The sequence below is a fragment of the Orcinus orca genome, chromosome 9 (genome assembly GCF_937001465.1).
Source record: "Orcinus orca chromosome 9, mOrcOrc1.1, whole genome shotgun sequence".
NCBI classification, from domain to species: domain Eukaryota; kingdom Metazoa; phylum Chordata; class Mammalia; order Artiodactyla; family Delphinidae; genus Orcinus; species Orcinus orca.
In genome coordinates this window covers 92576188-92598045 of record NC_064567.1, presented here as the reverse complement: position 1 = coordinate 92598045, position 21858 = coordinate 92576188, and the positions used below count along the sequence as shown (strand labels likewise).

Here is a 21858-nt window from a genome sequence, read left to right as displayed (position 1 = left end):
AAAAGACCCAATTGTACGATACCTACAAGAAATCCACTTTAAATATAAAGACAGAGTAATACTAAGCAAAAGAAAGCAGGAGTAACTATATTAAATTTCAGACAGAGCAGACTTAAGAGCAAAAGAAGTTAGCAGGAATAAAGAGGAGCATTACATAATGATAAAGGAGTCGATTTTCCAAGAAGACATAACAAGCTTTAATGTGTATACTCCTCAAAACGGAGTCTCCACTATTACACTTGGAGACTTCAAGACCCCTCTGACATTAATTGACACATGCAATGAGACGAAATCAGTGAGAACATACAGCACCATCAATCAACTGGATCTAACATATCTATATTAATATGTCAACAACAGCAGAATACATCTTCTCAACTTCCCATGAAACATTCACCAAGACAGACCACAGTCACAGGCATAAAACACACCTAACAAATTTAAAAGAACAGAAATCATACAAAGTATGCTAATGGAATTAAACTAGAAATCAGTAACAGAAAGATAGCTGGAAAACTGCAAAATACTTTTTAAATTTTTTTCTAAATAACACGTGGGTTACACAAGAAGTCTAAAATACATTTTTAAATATTTTGAAGTACATAAAAATAAAAACGCAATTTACCAAAGTACGTGGGATACAGCAAAACTATTGCTTAGGGGAAAATTACAGCACTGAATACACGTATTAGAAAAGAAGACCTAAAATCAATAACCTATGCGTCCACTTTAGGAAACCATAAAAACAGCAAAGTAAGCAGAAGAGAATAATAAAAATTGTAACAGAAATCAGAGATATTGAAAATGGGAAATGAAGAGAAAAAAAAAAAAGTCAGTGAAACCGAAAACTGATTCTCTGAGAAGAATAATATAATTGGTAAGCCTCTAGCCAGGTTAACTAAGGAAAAAATTACTAATATCAGAAATGAAAGATGGGACATCACTATTGCTCCCCAAAGCATTAAAAGCATAGTAAAGGAATATATGAACAGCTCTATGCCGACAAATTTTATATTCTAGATGAAATGAACCAATAATTTGAAAGACACAATCTACCAAAACTCACACAATGAGAAACAGATAATCTGAATAGGCCCAAATCTATTAAAGAAAAGGATCAATAATAGCCTTCCAAAACAGAAAGCACCAGGCCCAGATGGCTTCACTGGTGAATTCCACCAGACATTTAAGGAAGAAATTGTACCAGTTCTCTACAATCTCTTCCAGAAAATACAAAGAGACAAGACTACTTCCTAACTCATTCTATAAGGCCAGCATTACTCTTAATACCAAAACCAGACAACTGATCTTCAACAACAGAGCAAAGGCACTTCTGTACGAAAGGGAAAGTCTTCAACAAATGCTGCTTAACAAGCGGACACAGACATGCCGGGGAAAAAAAAATTCAAATCTAGATACAGACCTTACACACGTCACAAAAATTAACTCAAAATGGATCATAGACCTAAGGGCAAAATGCAAAACTAAAAAACTCCTGGAAGATAACAAGGAAGAAAACCCAGGTGATCTTGGGCTTGACAATGACACCAAAATCACAATCTGGAAAAAAGAAATGGTGTGCTTGTGAAAGAAGCTGGAGTTGATTAAAATTAAAAACTTCAGCTCTGCAAAAGACACCATTAAGAGAACGAAAAGACAAGCCAGACTGGAGAAAATCTTATAAAACACATCTGATAAAGGACTGGTATACAACATATACAAAGAAACCCTAAAACTCAACAATAAGAAAACAAAAAGCCCAATTAAAAAAATGAGCAAAAGATCTGAACAGATACATCACCAAAGAGAAGACACAGATGGCAAATAAGTGTATGAAAAGATTATCAACATCATATTTCAATAGAGAATGGCAAATTAAAACAACCATGGGATACCATACATACGTATCAGAATGAAAAAATCCATAACAATGACAATGCCAAATGCTGGGGAGGATATGGAACAACAAACTCTCATTCATTGCTTGTGGGAATGCAAGATCATACAGCCGCTTTTCAAGACACTTTGGAAGTTTCTTACAAAAGCAAACATACTCTTACCATACAATCCAGCAATCACACTCCTTGACATCTACCCAAAGAGGCTGAAAACTTATATTTACACTGAAACTTGCACATGAATGTTTATAGCTGCTTTATTCATAATTGTCAAAACTTGGAAGCAACCAAGATATCCCTCAGCAGGTGAATGGGTAAATACACTGTGGTACATCCAGACAATGGAGTATTGATCAGCACTAAAAAGAAATTAGGTATGAAGCCATGAAAATCCATAGAGCAAACTTAAATGCATATTACTAAGTGAAAGAAGCAAATATGAAAAGCCTACATACTGTATGTTTCCAACTTTGATGATATTCTGGAAAAGGTAAAACTATGGAGACAGTTAAAAAATCAAGTGTTTGCTGCGGTTGGGGGTGGGAGTGGGCAATGAATAGGCAGAACACAGGATTTTTAAGACAGTGAAAGTAGTGTGTGTGTGTGTGTGTGTGTGTGGGTGTGGGTGTGTTCCTGTCAGATTCTCTGTGGGGCTTTATATGCCTCTTGTCTTTATCTCTCTTTCTCTGTGTCCCCGTCTGTGGGTCTATCAAACTGTGGGGGGTTTTTTTCTTTTTTTTTTTTTGCGGTACGCGGGCCTCTCACTGTTGTGGCCTCTCCCGTTGCGGAGCACAGGCTCCGGACGCGCAGGCTCAGCAGCCATGGCTCACGGGCCCAGCCACTCCGCGGCATGTGGGATCTTCCCGGACCGGGGCACGAACCCGTGTCCCCTGCATCGGCAGGCGGACTCTCAACCACTGCGCCACCAGGGAAGCCCCAAACTGTGTTTTTGTTGGACTCTGTATCTCTGCTTGACTGACTGCCTGACTGACTCTCTCTCTCTCTCAGTTTATATACTTAAATATATATTTTTATTATTTCTATTTCCATTTTTGTGCATAGACAACGGTCTTGAAGGATATATAACAGACTGTTAACCCTGGCTGGGTTGGGCAAAGTAGCAAGAGAAATGGGAAATTAATTGGTTTTTTTTTTGGCTGTGTTGGGTCTTCGTTTGGGCTTTCTCTAGTTGCGGGGAGCGGGGACTACTCTTTGTTGCGGTGCTCAAGGTGGCTGCTGCAGCAATAGCCCCTTCTTGCTCTCAGGCTCACACCTCACAAGTAAGAGGACCCCACTCAATACGTGAGATCTCAAGAAAAGTCTCAGCCTTGCGACAGAAAGACTGTAAGGCTCTTACTGGCCAGACCTGAACGACATGCATCTCGGGAGCTCGAAGTGAAGTCAGTTCCACAGTTACATGGACTAAGAAGAGAAAAAAGCTGGAACCTCAAAAACAAAAACAAAAAGCTCAAGGCTATTATATGAAGTAAATAGGAAGTAGGGTAAATTGGTGGTAGCAGACACCAAAACATGTCCAATACGATATCTACCCCAAAGTAGGGCCAATATCAAGCTATATTCATGAAGCTGAGTTTTTCAACTTATATTAAATCTAGAACATAATGTAAAATTCCAATTCCTTTTTAGAAAACTCATGTAAAGCCAGAGACAAATAACAAAAAAGCTTTCTGAAGTACAAAAATCATTCAATTCCTGTTACTACCCCAAGTACTTGTAAAAATGGACAAATCTTATGAGTGTATAACAGTTGTTATTAGAAAATCCCTTTATACACTAAAATGACCCCAAATCCCCAAATCGGGAGTCCGGTACCTGAAAACCTAGAAGTGAAATGAACTTAAACCCTATTAACAAGTCCAATAATGGAAGACAAGTCAGTAAATAACTATTATGTTCACTAAAATAAAACACTAAAGTCAGAACATTAAAAAAAGAGTATATCAATGCAACTTTCCACATCCTAAATTAAAAGTGGTCAATAATTCCATTACCTTTATGACTCAGCATGTTTGGCTGCCAATTCCCACCTGTCCTACAGATACAGACTAACTTAAATGAAAAAAAAAAAAATGTGTGTAACCTTTACTTTGCTCAGCAGAGCAGGTATTTCTCAATCTTCTTACATAACACTCTAGTGTCTTCAGATTTCACGTAAAGCCAATGAATCGACCTCTGTATAACTCAGCTATCTCTTTCTTGCCAAGTAAGCTCCTGAGTTCTGAAAGTGGTACTTTTCTTAGTTTCTTTCCTTTTTATGATATTCTAATTTGGGTACATTTTATGTTAAGTAGGTTCTTGGCAACCCTCCTGCTGGTGACTGGTTTACAGATATGCAGGCATAAGTACATCTTCAAAGAGCCATGGGAAGCCAGGATGTCTCTCACCGGATACGAACAACTGCCTCTCCAAGCCATACTACGGTGAGAATGAAACAGACAGTATGGATAGCATAACTTGGGTCTTTGGTGACATCCTTAAGCCATTGAATCAATTTACCCTAAAGCCTGCCCAATCTCTGGACCTCTTCCTATGAAAGCTAAGAGACTTCCACACAGTTTAAACCATTCCAATTAGATTTTCTGTTACTCTGCTGAAATCACTCTAATACAAGTGACATGGCTAATTTTATGTGTCAACTCAGCTACATTATAGTACCCAGATGATTGGTCAAAACCAGTCTGGATGTTGTGTAAACGTATTTTTAGATTTAATTAACATTTAAATCAGTACACTTTGAGGAGAGCTCAAATGTGGGTGGGCTTCATCCAATCATTTGGAGTCTTAAGAGAAAGGACTGAGGTCACTTACAGAAGAAGGAATTCTGCTCCAGACTGCCTTTGAACTCAAGACTGCAACATCAACTCCTGCCAGAATTTCCAGCTTGCCAGTAGGCCTTACAAATGACAGACTTGCCAGCCTCTACAATCATGTGACCCAATTCCTTAAAATCAATCTCTCTGTATATATGTATATACCCTAATGGTTTTACGTCTTGAAGCAATAAGCTCAACAGTTTTCCTTAAGTTTATTACATTTTAAAGAACAAAACTTTTTTTACAGATTTGATATATTAGTTGACAATAATAAATTGCACATATTCAGAAGGTATACTTTAAATAGTTTTCACACAGGTATACACTTGTGAGACTGTGGCTACAATTAAGATACTGAACACATCTATCACCCCAACAGGTTTCCTAGTACTCCCAGAATATATCTATCTGTAAAACAAAAATTGGAATAAACTTTATATATTCCTTTCTAAACTTTTTTCAGCTCATAATATAGAGGGTAAACAATTTTCCTTATTATCATTTAACTTTTACATAATTTTAATAGCTATATGGTATTCCACAGTAATAACATGCCATAATTCTGTTTAATAATCCTTTATTGTTAGATGGTTAAGTTGTTTCTAACATTTTGCAATAAGCAATAAGCAATGCTATGAAGAAGTCTCATAGCTACATCAATGTAAAGTCATGATTACTTCCTTATATGCTTCTAAAAATAGAATTGCTAATTTACAAGACATTACCTTCTAAGAAATAATAATTATAATATCAATGTCAAATATGTACAGAGCATTTAGTATGTGCCACATACCCTACCATGCCCTTAAACACTCTCTGAAAGTTATACCAATTTTCACTCTCAAGCACTACATAAATATACCCATCTATGGTCTATACACTGACCAAGTTTTTTAAAAAATCCTTGCCCTTCTCCAAATAAACCTCAATGTAATTCCAGTCAAATCTCCACTGATAAGTTTTCACAGCTCATATCCATCTAAATGCATGAAAATATGCAAGATCTTCTCTTAAGGGGGGAGAGGAGAGGAGACCCTTACCTACAGAAATTAAAAGGTAATATAAGGTTGCAATAATTGAAACAAAGTGATATGGCAGCAGGACATGCAAAAGGGTCAGTAAAACAGGAGACCCCAGAACGTATGGGAACTTGATTAAAGACAGCATAAGAGAATAAAATAAAAACAATTTAAATATCTAAAATTTCTGAACTAGAAGAGAAGTTGAAAAAAATACAGAAAAACATTCTTGTAATTTTCCAAAAGGCTAAGCATCAGACAAACCACTTTCCCTCAAAAAGCCCCAAAACTGACAGAATGACCATATACAAGATTTAAATTAACAAAGAACATAGAAAAAGGGCAAGCAACAGAAAGGAGAAAAATTATCTATGATATGTGAAACACATGAAGCATTAATATCCATATTTTAATAAATCTCTCCAGTTGGTAAGAAAATGCCAAAGGAAGAGGCACTTCACAGAAGAAATGGAAAAAACATGAAAAAAAAATTTAACCTCACAAGTAATAATAAAAAAAAGTATTAATTTCTCTTATGAGTTGGACAAAAACTGTAAAATCAATAATGTACTTTGATTCAGTAAACTAGCCATTCACACAAAATTGTAATAGTATGTAAACTGGTATAAGCTTTCTTATAAGTTAATTGGGCTATAATTAGTAACATAAAAAAGAATTGTATCATTTAACCTAACAACTCCACTTTTAAGAATGTTATCTACAGGGCTTTCCTGGTGGCCCAGTGGTTAAGAATCTGCCTGCCAATGCAGGGGACACAGGTTTAATCCCTGGCCTGGGAAGATCCCACATACCGTGGAGCAACTAAGACCGTGCGCCACAACTACTGAGCCTGCACTCTAGACCCCACAAGCCACAACTACTGAAACCCATGTGCCTAGAGCCCGTGCTCCACAATGAGAAGTCATCACAATGAGAAGGCCGCACACTGCAACGAAGAGTAAGCCCCCGCTCACCACAAGTAGAGAAAGCCTGTGTGCAGCAACGAAGACCCAACAAAGCCAAAAATAAAAACAAATAAATTAATTTTTTAAAAAAAGAATGTATCTACAGAAAGACTCAAAGAAATACACACAGATTTACATTTAATGATGTTTGATAAAGCACTGTTAATAAAAGCTAAAAACCAATAACCTAAAGACCCATTTATGGGGAAAGTCTAGTAAAATAAAATATATCCAAATTACAAAACTACAGGGACTTCCTTGATGGTCCAGTGATTAAGAATCCGCCTTCCAATGCAGGGGACAGGGGTTCGATCCCTGGTCAGGGAACTATGACCCCACATGCCACTGGGCAACTAAGCCCACGCGCTCTAGAGCCCACGCACCACAACTAGAGAGAAGGCCCACAAGGCGCAACGGAGAGCCCACACGCCACAATGAAAGATCCCGCATGCCACAACTAAGACCTGATGCAGCCACATAAATAAATAAATATTTAAAATAAGTAAATAAATTCACATTAGAATTTTGAAAAAACAAACTAAAAAACACTATCTTGCTTTTTTTAAATGGTTGCATGATACACAAAATGTCTGTTTTACAGAACATTGCATATTATGTCCTCAACTCTGTAAAAATTAATGATTAAACAAGGTGTATACTTGTTTTTCACAAAAAAAAGTCTGAAAAGAAACTAAAGAAGAGGGAGCCGCTGGTGTCTCTTCATTGTTGGCCAAATGTCAGAGCATCTATGCATATGTCTCTCATCTACTCATTTATGTTTTTTATTTCTACATGTCCAGGGCTTTATTTCAACCAGATACGTTATTTTTATAATTCTAAAAAGTATCAGGTAAGAGAAGTTCTTTTAAAAACACTCCCAGTTTTTGACAGGTAAAAAATATGTTGTACTTAAATTATGTTTCCTTTAACTACAGTGAGGCTGAATATTTTTGCTAATATTTACTGGAAATTATCAGTTTTTTGTTCCTTGTTCATGTCCTTTTCTGAGCTATAAAGGAGGACTGTGCCTATGTATTAAGAAGGACATTTGTGCCACAGATATTTCTTTTTAACATGAGATATACCTCTAAAGGAATGACACATGGCATAATACCCTCCAAATTCTAACATCTGATTTTTAACAAAATTCTACACACAAACTAAAAGAAATAAGAAATCTGAAAGTCTTACGTAGTAACTGCATGATAGATCAACTATTATATTAAGTCTCTTCTATAACATATCATATTAAGAGTGCTAGTACGTAGCACTCTAGAGTACTCTAGTACTCTAGTGCTAGGCTGACTTTATGGTAAGCATAAAGAATGGTAAACTACTACAGAGGTGAAAATACTTCACATATTATCTCATTTAAGCTTCACAATTACTCGAAAAGTATTATTATCTCCTTGTAACACACAAGGCATAGAGACGCTAAATAATTTGCCCATTATCACACACCTACGAAATGGCAAAAGTGAAACAATCCCCCGGCCTGAGTGTCCCATCCTCTTTATGCCCTGAAGAAAAAGGTGTTATTCGCTTCCTCAGAGACGGCTCAAAAACCATAGGGCGATATAACAGCTGTCTTTTATTTCAGTGCCCGAAATGGTAATGATGCCCTAAGTGGTGCTCTGCCACTTCCACCCCTCACCACCTGCCTTTCCCCACCACAGAATTTAGCAGAATTCTTTCTCCTTATTGATGGTCATAGCACTCTATGGCTTCTGCAACTGGCATCTGTCCTACTGTCTGATATTGAGTTTCACTCTTCTGACTTCCTTTTCGCTGCCTGGGTTTGATCAACCAATGAACTCACTTTTTAACTTCTGGTGGGTTAACCAATCAATCACAGCTAGTCAGACGTGACAAGTTTTTCACCCTTCTTGACAACTTTTAGAAACAGAGACTACTTCTAGGCTTTCAGGAAAATGTTTCTTTATTTTTAACTTCTGGGTCAGCACCATTCCTGATATATGATATCCACAAAATAAAATTTCACTAAAGAACTAAAACTGAGATATTCATTTCTCCCAAACATCCACCCTTTTTGCTTAATTATAAAAAATTATTATATAATTGATCTATTTCTGCCCTCACAATCAATCTACCACCAAGCTATAATAACAGTAAACTTTACTGTGTGCTTACTATGTGCAATATTCTAACCTAAGTGCTTCACACAGTTTACCTCATTTGATACAACAAACCTATGAGTTAGGTACTGTTATTCCATTTTCCAGATGAGGAAAACAGAGAGTACGTAATAGTGGAAGAAGCAAGAATTCCAACTATACTCTTAACCATTATACATAGTTCCCATTACTATTGCCTTATAACATCTGCCCAAAAATAACATATTTCTTGTTCAGCTATTCAGGAAATATTGGCAGGGAAAAGGAACCCCCCTCCCGCTTCCATCTCCACTTACCCCTTACCTACTTCCCTACAGATTCCTTTTAAACTCCTGACAATCCTTTCACCATAGATCGTATCTCCCGACAGGCACCTACACATTCTGACCTATGTTCTTTACCTCTAAATTTCAACACATGATGCTAACTCTGTATTTCCTTGTAACCCAAAGGAGGAAGTCATTACTAGTTAAGATTTTAATTTTTTTCCTTTAAAAGCATTATTTGCTATATTTTATTGATGTAACTAAAGCACCTTCCTATAACTTTTACTGATCATGCAAAATTCACAATCATGAAAGGTTCATTTAGTTATTCTGGAACATACTACAATCTGTTTCATAAATATTTTTCTCCTCAATTCAACTCAACAAACACTTTTTGATCAGTAACCTAAGAAACACATGGAGAGCAAGAAAACCAGATGGCAGGATAGTTTTTATGTAAATCACTCAAAAGATGAACATTTGTACTAAGTAAAAAAAAAAACATTTAAAATCAATTAAGAAAAACACTGATACTCTAATTTAAAAATGGGCAGAGGACACAAAAAGGTAATATATGGATAAAGAAATATAAATGGCACAGAAAACAGTTTTCTACACAGAAAACTGTTCAGTCAACCTGCATAGTAATAAAAATAATTACTAAAAAGACTGAATACTATTTTTACTTATTACACAAAAAGGTAATATATGGATAAAGAAATATAAATGGCACAGAAAACAGTTTTCTACACAGAAAACTGTTCAGTCAACCTGCATAGTAATAAAAATAATTACTAAAAAGACTGAATACTATTTTTACTTATTACACAAAAAGGTAATATATGGATAAAGAAATATAAATGGCACAGAAAACAGTTTTCTACACAGAAAACTATTCAGTCAACCTGCATAGTAATATAAATAATTACTAAAAAGACTGAATACTATTTTTACTTATCAGATTGCCAAAGATCAAATAAAATCACTATAAACATTGGTCAAAACACAATATTTTTTTTTTTGGAAAAAAGTGGAAGTTAATATTTTGGTTCCTCTGCATAGTATTTAAGGTCAAACATCATTTTTGGTCCTAACCTACCTTTCCAGCCTCGTCTTCTATAAAAGACCCTGTCCCTCCCCACAATACTTATCCCTCTCAATTTATATAGCATTTTTATCAAAATTCTTGGGAGCTAGTTGGGGTTTTCTTGTCCTAAGTAACATCTTTAATGTATTCATAGTCATCCAACCATCACCACAATGAATTTTGAAAATTTTCATCACCTCATAACAACTTCATACCCAATTAGCAGTCACTCTCCATTTCCAAGCTCCTCCCCAAGTCTCCTACAACCACCAATCTACTTTCTATCTCTCTCGATTTGCCAATTCTGGACATCTTATATAAACAGAATCATACATCATCTTTTGTAACTGGCTTCTTTCACTTGGCATAGTATTTTTAAGTTTCATCCATGTTGCAGCATATATCAATCAGTATATCATTTTTTAAAATCGTGGTAAAATAAAAATACAATCTACCATCTTAACTATGTTTAAATGTACAGTTTAGTGGCATTAAGCTTATTTACACTGTTGTGCAACCATCACCACCATCTATTTCCAGAATTCTTTTCATCTTGCAAAAATGAAATTCTGCAACCATTAAACAATAAATACCTCCCCATTCTCACCTCCCTCCCTGGTAACCACCATTCAACTTTCTGTCTCTATGAATCTGACTACCTCAGGTACCTCACAGAAGTGAAATCACACAATACTGGTCCTTTTGTGACTGGCTTATTTCACTTAGCATAATGTCCTCAAGCTTCATCCGTGTTGTAGCATATGTCAGAATCCTCTCCCTAAGACTGAATAATACTTTATTACATATAAATATTTTGCTTATCAATACATGAATCCAAGGACACTTGGGTTGCTTTCCCCTTTTCGGGTACTGTGAATAATGCTGCTATAAACATGGGGTACAAAATCTCTTGAAGATGCTGCTTTCAATTCTTTTGAGTATAAACCCAAAGGTGGAAATGCTGGATCATATGGTATTGTAATTCTATTTTTTGAGGAATCACCGTTATCATTTTCCATAGCAGCTTTACTGTTGCAGATTCCCACTGGCAAAGAACAAGGGTTCCAACTTCTCCACATCTTGTCACTTGTTATTTTCGGTTTTTATTTTCTGTTGTTTTTATTTTTACTTTTGTGATAATAGCCTAAATTTTTTTTTTGCATGGGGCTGCACTGGGTCTTTGTTGTTGCACATGGGTTTTGTCTAGTTGCAGCGAGCAGGGGCTACTCTTCATTGCAGTGCGCAGGCTTCTCACTGTGGTGGCTTCTCTTGTTGTGGAGCATGGGCTCCAGGCACGCGGGTTTCAGTACTTGTGGCATGCGGGCTTCAGTAGTTGTGGCTCACGGGCTCTAGAGCGCAGGCTCAGTAGTTGTGGCACACGGGCTTAGTTGCTCTGCGGCATGTGGGATCTTCCCGGACCAGGTCTCGAACCCGTGTCTGCTGCATTGGCAGGCGGATTCTTAACCACTGCACCACCAGGGAAGCCTAAGATTGTAGTTTAGATCACTGTGATATGGGATTATATATAAACAAGATTGGCCATGAGTTGATAATTGTTAAAGGTGGGCAGTGGGTACATGGAATGTTATTTCATTATACCATTTTTAAATTTATGTATATGTTTGATATTTTACATACTTTTGAAATTACATAAAGCAAATAAACCTTTTTCTGCAAAAACCAATGTTGGAATTTTCATAAGAGTTGCACTGAATCTGTAGATCACTTTGAGTAGTAGTGATATCTTAACACTATTAAGTCTTCTAATCCATAAACACAAATATCTGTAATTTATTGGTGTCATCCTTAACTTCTTGTTTTGTAATTTTCAGTGTACAATACTTTCATTTCCTTGATTAACTTATTCCAAAGTATTTTATTATTTTTGATGCTATTGTAAATGGAAGTTTTCTTCATTTCTTATTCAGATTTTTCACTGTTAAGAGTACAGAAACGCAACTGATTTTTGCATGTTAATTTTGTTTCCTGCTACTTTGCTGAATTCATTTATTAATTCTAACTTTGTGTGTGTGTATGTGAAATCTTTAGGGTTTTTTACGCATAAGACCATTCTGTCTATGAACAGACGTAATTTTATTTCTTCCTTTCTAATCTGGGCATCTATTCTTTGTCTTGCTTATTTGCTCTGAGTAGGACTTCCAGCACTATTGTGAACAGAAGCAACAAAAGCAGGTACAGGTATCCCCCATTTCTGGAAAGTCTGCTTTATGCCACTTTGCTTTTATGACAGACCTACATCAGTATCTGTTTTCGCTAATCAAAAGAAATCAGAGGAATTTTGCTTTTACAAAAGAAAGGTAAAAAGCAAAAATAGCATTCAGTGTTGATTTTGCAGTGAGCTGTTATAGAGGCAGCATGTACCCTAAGCAGTGAGAGTGGCACTACCAAGCCCCCTCCCTGGCAACTACACTCAGCATCAAGCCATCATAACTTTGAACTGTGTCTGTGAGCACCTGTGCTCTATTTCAATTTATTTTGTGATTCCATTAGCAAGATGTGTCCTAAGGTAATTGCTTCTTCCCTTTATGCCATTTGAGCTTACAAAGGGTTTCACAAGAACACTCTACTTTCGGATAGCTTGGGAAAACTATATCCTTGTCTTCTACCTGACTTTAGAAAAGTTTTTAGTCTTTCACCACTGAGTATGATGTTATTAGCTGTGGACTTTTCATATATGGCCTTTAATATGTTGATGCAGTTTCCTTCTATTCCCAGTTTGTTGAGTGTTTTTATCATGAAAGTGTGTTAAACTTTGTCAAATGCTCTACTGAGATCATCATGTAGATTTTCCCCCTTCACTGTAATAAAGTAGTGTATTACACTGATTGATTTTCATATATTGAATCATCTTTGCATTCCAGGAATACATCTCACTTGGTCATAATGTATAATCCTTTTAATACACTGCTGAATTTAGTCTGCTGAATAGTCATCAGAAAAATTATTGGTCTATAGATTTCTTGTCTTGTAGTCTTTGCCTAGGTTTGGTACCAGAGTAATGCTGGCCTTACAGAATGAGTTTGAAGTGTTTTGGAATAGTCTGGAGAGGACTGGTGTTAATTCTTCATTAAAAGTTTGGTAGAATTCACTGGTAAGACCATCTGGTACTGGGCTTTTTTTTGTTGGAGATTTTTTATTACAGAGTCATCTCTTTACTGGTCTGTTCAGATTTTCTATTTCTACATGATTCTTGGTAGGTTGTGTGTCTTTACAAATGTGTCCAGTTCATCTAAGTTATCCAATTTGTTGGTGTAAGTACTTCAATCCTTTTAGTGGCAGAATAATATTCAACTGTATGAATATACCAGATTTTGTTTATCTATTCATCAACTGATTGACATTTGGGTTGTTTACACTTTGGGACTACTGTGAATTATCCTGCTATGAACATTGTTATCAAGTTTTTGTGTGGACATGTTTCTATTTCTCTTGGATATATCCTTAAGAGTAGAAGTTCTAGGTCGCATGGTATCTACACATAACATTTTGAGGAAATGTCAGGCTGTTTTCCAAAGTAGCTGTACCATTTTTTACAATCTCACCAGTAATGTATGAGTCTTCCAATCTCTTCACATCTTCCCCAACACTTGTTAATACTTCTCCTTTTTATTATGGCCATCTGACAGTGTGTATAAGACGGTATCTCATTGCAGTTTTGATCTGCATTTCCCTAATGACTATGATACTGAACATCTTTTCATATGCTTATTGGCCATTTGTATATCTTCTTTGGAAAAATGTCTTTTGAGATCCTTTGCTTACTTCTTAAACAGGCTATCTTTTTTATTATATAGTTGTAAGAGTTCTTCATATATTATAGAGACAAGCCCCTTAGATACATGATTTATAAATATTTTCTCCCATTCTGAGTTGTCTTTTCACTTTCCCAACGATGTCCACCAAAACACAGAAGTTTTAAATTTTGATGAAGTCCAATATATCTATTTTTTTCCTATAGTTTCTGCTTTTTTGTCATAACTAAGAAGGCTTTGGAGGGACTTCCCTGGTGGTCCTGTGGTTAAGACACCACACTCCCAATATAGGGGGCCTGAGTTCAATCCTTGGTCCGGGAACTAGATCCCGCATGCCACAACTAAGAGCCCACATGTCGCAACTAGAAGATCCCACATGCCACAACTAAGACCCGGCGCAGCCAAATAAATAATAAAATTAATAAATAAATATTTTCAAAAAGAAGAAAAAAAAAGAAGGCTTTGGCTAATCCAACATCATGAAAATTTACTCCTACATTTTCTTCTAAGAGTTTTGTGATTTTAGCTCTTATATTTAGATCGTTGATCCATTTTAGTTAATTACTGTGTATGTGAGAAAGGGATCCAATTTCATTCTTTTGCATGTGTATATCCACTTGACCCAGCATTGATTGTTGAAAAGCCTGTTCTTTTCCACTGACTTGTGCTGGTATCTTCATCAAAAATAAACTGACCATAAATATGAGGGTTGGTTTCTAAGCCCTCAATTCTATTCCACTGATCTAAATGTTTTCCTAAAGCCAGTACCACACAGTCTTGATCATTCTAGTTTTGTAGTAAGATTTGAGATCACTATGTGTGAGTCCTCCAATTTTGTTTTTCTAAATATTTTTGACAATTTTACCTCTTGAATTTTCATATGAATCTTAAGATCAGCTTGTCAGTTTCTGAAAAGAAGCTAGCTGGGATTCTGTGAGAGACTGCATTGAATATGTAGATCTGATCCATGAACCTGTAATGTCTTTCCATTTATTTAGGTTTTCTTTAATTTTTTTTCAATGATATTTTGTAGCTTTCAAGGTACAAAGCCTTACACTTCTTTTGTCAATTTACTCCTAGATATTTTATTCTTTTTAATGCTATTATAAATTAAAGTCTTCTTAATTTCACTTTAGATTGTTCACTGCTAGTGTACAGAACTACAACAGATTTATGTATATTGATTTTGTATCCTGCCACCTTGCTGAACTCATTTATTAGTTCTAAGAGTTTTTTAGTGGATTACATAGAATTTTCTATATTGTGTGTATGTGTACACACACACAGACACACACACAAACTGATTAGAGATAGTTTTACTTCTTTCTTTCCAATTGGTTACCTTTTATTTCATTTTCTTACCTTATTTCCCTGGCAATGTTGAACAGAAGTGGCAAAAGCAGACATCCTTATTTTTCATAGTGGCCCTTTAACAAGTTGAGGCAGTTCCCTTCTATTCCTAGACTGTTCTATTCCTGCTCTACATTTGAGAGTGTAAACTGGCGCATCCCTTCTAGAAAACAACTTGGTAATATGTGTTAAGAAATTGCAAAGTTCAAATCCTTTGACCTAATAATCCCATTTCTATAATCAATTTAAGGGAATAATCAGATGTGAATAAAAGTTTTATGCAGAAGGACATATTCTAGGAAGGAAATCTGGTTCCAATGTCTATGGACTCACTGACTGCTAGCATTATATATGCTCATTATACAGGACCTTTATCACTCACTACTTCACTCACTACTTCATTTCTCACCAAACCTATAATTCAGAATTGGTTAGGACTTTTTCTAGCAGATAAAGTCCCTTGTCTGGTTAAAGGTATACGAATAGCTACAAATCACTGCTAGAATTTCCCAGTATAACACTTCAATATAGAAAACAGTAGTTGAAATGCCTGAAAGAACCTAAAAATGCAACAATGGAGGAATGAAATATGGTCCATCCAAGTGACATATTATTCCAATAAAAAAGCATGTTATTAATGAAAGAAGCAGAACCTCAGCTTGGGAATAAATAATCATAAATATGAGAGAAGACACATTAGGAAAAATATAGAAAATTTTAATAGTGATAATATCTGGGTCATTTTATTTTCCAAATTTATAACAATAAACATCACTTTTATAATCAAGAAAAGAAAGTCTAACATTTTTCTTTCTCCTTCCCTGCCCCACTCAAAAAAAGTTACTAATTCTAAATAATAGTACTACTGCACAAAAAGAGGGTATAGGATCTTAAAACTATGCATCCCTGGCCTAGAGCCTTAACTGGAAACTTCACATAAAATATCAGATACAAATAAATTGTACAACTGAGACTAAGTTTTATCTTTTACATGACAAAATGAATAACATAATATAGAGAGCCCCCAGTATACAAAAAATTTAAACTTACAAGTGACTTTCCATCCTGCCTCAACATGCTGCTGGAGGCCCCACCATCACAGGAAAATTTTATCTTTAATAAAATAACCTGCAAGTTCATTTCTTTTTTAAGGTAGGAAAAAAAAAAAAAGAAGACACAGTACACAGTTGGTAGGTACAGACTCCTTAACAAAGTTCTCTTGCTTATTTGGTAGATCCCACAGCCTGCATTAAATTTTTTCTCTTTTTTTTGAAACTCAACACCTACAACTGAAATCCTGGCAATTACAGATTAACAGAGTTAACAATAAGGGAAAACTTCTGGGCAGAAAAAAGCCTGTCATTCATATATTAGTCTGGTTTAGTTCTAGCAAGTACTGATCCACCTGGTTCCCAGAAACTCGGTTGAGTCGGGGACCAGATTTTTTTTTTACCTTGTGTATCTCAAGCACTATTTATTAGAACTTGCTGATCTGATGAAAACGTTCCAGCTGCACTATCCAAAATGCAGTCAGTAGTAATGTATAACTACAGAGCTCCTGAAATGTGGCTAATGCAACTAAGGAATTGAACTTTTAATTTTATTTAATTTTAATTAATTTAAATTTAAATAAACATATTGCCTAGTGGCTACTGTATTGGCCAGCCCAAGTCTAGAACTGGCACAATAAACATGTACGGAAAGAACGAACAAATCAATCAACAATGCTCTCATCACAAAACCCACAAAATATTAGCAGTTCTATATTATGGGAATGAATTCAGATTTTTAAGAAAATGAGGCAGGGAAGATAATTTTGAAGCAAGACTATTTTTTTAGGGGATATGCCAATTTTTCATTGCCTCATAAAACACGTTATGACAAGTATGAATTAGAATGGCCTCCTCCCTACTTATCCAAATAGCACCCATCTTTAACTTTCTATCTACTCCACAGAACATTCTCACCTTTGTATTTCATTCATTCATTTATTCAAAATTTAATGATAACCTACTGTGTGCTGCACACTATGAACACAAAGTAGAATAAAACTCAGTCTCTGTCCTCAGGCAGGCACTTCAATAGGAATAAGAGATAAAAACATAATGACTAAGTTGAAATAGAAAATATCGTTATAGAACTGTGTATAACATGGAATGCAAGCATAGGGGAGCACCATGTGAGAATCAAGAGACTACAGAGAAAGTGACATTTAAGACTGCTTCCCTCAACCATATAATGACACTCTACCATAAGCATTACTATAGAAAACTGTTTTATTGATATTTAGAAAAATTCCAAATTAAAAGATTACTCAAATTCCCTCATTAAACAAACATTAGTATTGAGAGCATTACAGCTAACTTAATTTGTACAAAGTAATTTTAATACTGGTGTTCGTTACCCAGGATATTATGTTAATTTTAAGTACCAAAATACTATTTTGTTGTAGTGATACCATTATTTCAGTGTTTGTTTTTCATCTGAGTACTAAATATTTACATTTTGATATGGAGATCAATGACTAACATTTTACTTTATACTGCATATAACTGCCAAACAAAAAGTGTCCTCTACCCAGAGAATTATAAACTGCATTAAAATTTTTCATTGAATATTATTACATTCATTCAGAAATCATTTTTCTGTAAATTCATAATCCTCAGTGGAAAGAAGAAAATAACAAAGAAAAGCTTCTGTTGCAAAATAATTAACAGTCTAGTTCAAAGACCTTATGAACAGGGAAGTATGAACACAAGACTACTGAAATTAATACAAGTAACTGCATCCCACGCAGAAACTAAAGACCTAGAGGTATAGGAAATGTTTTCTTATACCTCACACTAACAATAAAAAGACTGAGAAACAGACAAAATAGTTCAAAGATTCCCTCAAAGAGAGTAAAAAGAAATGCAACTGCTTGAAGATGAAAACATTAGGGAAAATATTTAGAATTAGTTTGTCTGTCTCGCCTGCATTCCCTCGATTATTTCAGAGGAAGCTCCTTCAGCATCTATAGGTTTCTGCACAAAAATATACCCATGGTGAAACCACTTAACCATGTTTTCTTAAGGCCACTGTGGTGGAAAGTGGGAAGATTGGTCAGGTAAGACCTCACTAATGAATAAAGCAACATTCAGGCAGAGAGCTAGAGAACGAGAAATTTGCCTTTTAAATCGTGCGCACGCGTGCGTGTGTGCGTGCGTGTGTGTGTGTGTGTGTGTTGGGGCTGGAGAGGTGTATGCCCAGTGTAAAGAAAGGCTTCAGGGCAGAGAAGTGCACTGGCATATCTGATGACTCAAACGAGCGATATGAATGGAGTTTGGTGAGCAATGAGAAAAACTAGATTGGGGTTGAGGTTGGAGAAATAAACAGGGATATGATCACACAGATCACAAAAACAGAGGTCCAGGGTATGTGGAGGAAAAGCAACTATATTAATTTGGCTATAGAACAAGATTAATGAAAAACAGTATTTGCACACCACCCTCATGCATAAAATCTTAATTTAATTCTCACTACACAGTAAGAGAAATAATGTTTCCCTTTAATGGGTAAAGAAGTAACAGGCTCAGAAGGGCTAAAGGCCTTGCTGAAAAGCTAAGTCTCTAACCCCAGACATTCTAACCCAAGTCAAACAGGTAACCTTTCTACTACACAATAAGAAGTAGTGAAAAATAACATGAAAAAGACAAACCCAGTTCAAAGTCAGACTAAGAAATATGGGCTTTACTGTGGGAAAAAAACTAATGGAAGTTATATCAATTAAAAAGATGATTCTGATGATCTCCATAGGGCATACAGAATACTTTCAAACAGAGGTTCCTTCATAAAAAATGGTTACCATACATAACAACAATCATTTTTCTACTGTGTTCCCCAGAAGAATAAGATGGTGGATGTGTATAGCTGGGGATGGGAGGAGGCTAAGTACCATGTTCAATCAGAACATACCTACTTTTTAATCTGTTTTATGTTAGATTTAGTTTCAAAAAGAATTCTGCTCTTTGAAAACCACTGACTATAAGGGAGTCAACCTTAGTTCCAAAATCTTACTCTAAAGATCTAAAACCTGCTGGAGGTAGAGCATTTCTTTCACCCATCAAATACCCTATGTTAGCTACTTTAAAAAGCACACTAATTTCTTTTCAGCTTTTTTTTGCTAAAAGCCAACAATATACCACTACAGATTATCAAAAGCAATTTCAGGTTAACATTTTTGCCGCCATACTTTTAGAAATAATACATATGCCTACCACAAAGTTTCCTTGTATGCTGAGACATTATAACATTAAAAAGTAAGGTAAATATATTCTAATACTACTATAAACTGCTTCTCAATCACTAAAAAATAAAGACTAAAAATTATATATTGAGGCCCCCCCCAAAAAACTATTGCTAGTGAATATTTCATCTGTAATACCAATAAGTATGATGTTACCTAGGAGGATGGAAGGCGGAGCGAGGGATGGATTGGGAATTTAGGATTAGAGATGCAAACTATTACAAATATAATGGATAAACAACAAGGTCCTACTTTATAGCACAGGAAACTATATTCAATATCCTGTGATAAACCATAATGGAAAAGAATATGAAAAAGAATATATATACGTAAAACTGAATCACTTCGCTGTACAGCAGAAATTAATACAATATTGTAAATCAACTATAGTTTAATAAAATAAATTAAAAAAAAATTTTAATAGTTTGATATTAAGGCAATATTTTTAATGTACCTAATAAATCCTCAAATGGTCAATATCAAAATCTATAAGTTAGCAAAATCATGAATACACAGAATTGGTTATGTAAATATGCACACATACCTTTATCCTTCTTAAAATCCAAAGCATCTTCTTTATCGGTCACTATTTCCTTCATATTGATAATACTCTGGTGGGTAAGCTGCCGGAGAATTTTAATTTCTCGAATTGCTGTAATGGGAAAGCCTTCCTTTTCATTATCCAGGCGTACTTTTTTTAAGGCTACCATTTCTCCTATTAGAAAAGTAAATAAAATCAGGTTACCAGCTGACAAAACTAAGTAACATTTAAAATTTTTATTTTATTTTTTAATATTATTTTTATTTTTTCTTTTCAGCTGCACCAGGTAGTTTGTGGGAATCTTAGTTCCCTGACCACGGATCAAATCCATGCCCCCTGCAGTACAAGCGTGGAGTACTAACCACTGGACCAGCAGGGAATTCCCTAAATTTTTATTTTAATTCATAATTTCAGTTCCTACCTCTTGAAATTACAAACCACAAAATATATTTTAGTTTCTAATATACCAAATTATAATATTTATGGTTCAAAAAGTCTCTGGTTAAATAAATTAAGGGATATTTATCAAACTACGGAATATTATACAACTGTTAAAAAGGATAAAGTAGGTCTATATGCACTGTTATTTTACACTAAGATATATTAAATGAAAAAAGCTAGATAACAAAGAGTAGATATATTACACTGCCATTTTTTAAAAAGTGAAGAGGGGAGGCTAAATATACCTAATATGCTTATACATGCATAAAATCTCTCTGAACAGATGAGAAAACTCTGGACATTGTGCAGATAAGAAAATATGCTCAGATCTGTTCCTGTCCAAAGATGCCCAGTTACCCAGTAGTAAAACTGGGATTCAAAATCTGGTTTAGCTCTCTCAAAACTATGTGCTCTTCCTACAACACTAAATGGCCTCATAATTTACATATGAGTGAGTTTTGTATCAGATAATCTAAATATTGAAACACACACAAATCCTATTATAAGAAAAAATTCACTGTAACAGAAGTTTGTTCATTCCACTTCTTTGTAGGGGAAAAAGAAGGAATTCTGTACTTACAAATTTTCCAAAGGAAGGACGTTTTTCCTTTTAATCATTAAAAATTACTTGATTTTTTAATAGAAATCTAAAATGTATGATTCCTTGTTTTATAATTTAATCTCTTTTGATAATGCAGAATCATCATGATAAATATTACTTTACTGCTGCATGCTATAACTGCCTTCAGAGTTTCTATGCATAAGGTAGCCTCGCTTATACTAAGTGCCCTCAAACACCTATGCTATTTTATCTATTGGTTTACTTCAACAAGAAATTATAAATAAAGATTAAACACTGACTCTAAGCACCATTTATTAGTAAAATACATGGCGTCTAACACAGTTACTTTTTCCTCTGCCCCAAGGCCTTTTAAAACTTTCTCTCAGGGGACTTCCCTGGTGGCCCAGTGGTTAAGAATCAGCCTTCCGGGGCTTCCCCGGTGGCACAGTGGTTAAGAATCCCCCTGCCAATGCAGGGGACATGGGTTCGAGCCCTGCTCTGGGAAGATGCCACATGCCACGGAGCAACTAAGTCCATGCACCACAACTACTGAGCCTGCGCTCTAGGACCCGCGAGCCACGACTCCTGAAGCCCGCGCGCCTACAGCCCATGCTCCGCAACAAGAGAAGCCACCGCAATGAGAAGCCCGCGCACCACAACGAAGAGTAGCCCCTCTCGTTGCAACTAGAGAAAGCCCGCGCG

General features: G+C 35.5%; 1 protein-coding gene across 2 annotated transcripts in view; it reads right to left on the bottom strand.

Moving 5' to 3' along the window:
- Window positions 1–21858, bottom strand: part of CDK13 (cyclin dependent kinase 13) — a 110965-nt gene that overhangs the window by 50652 nt on the left and 38455 nt on the right. For both annotated transcript variants that reach the window (XM_004263324.4, XM_004263325.4), the window contains exon 5: window positions 20157–20327. In XM_004263324.4, coding sequence (XP_004263372.1) covers window positions 20157–20327 — 171 coding nt within the window. The remainder of the gene's footprint in view (window positions 1–20156; window positions 20328–21858) is intronic.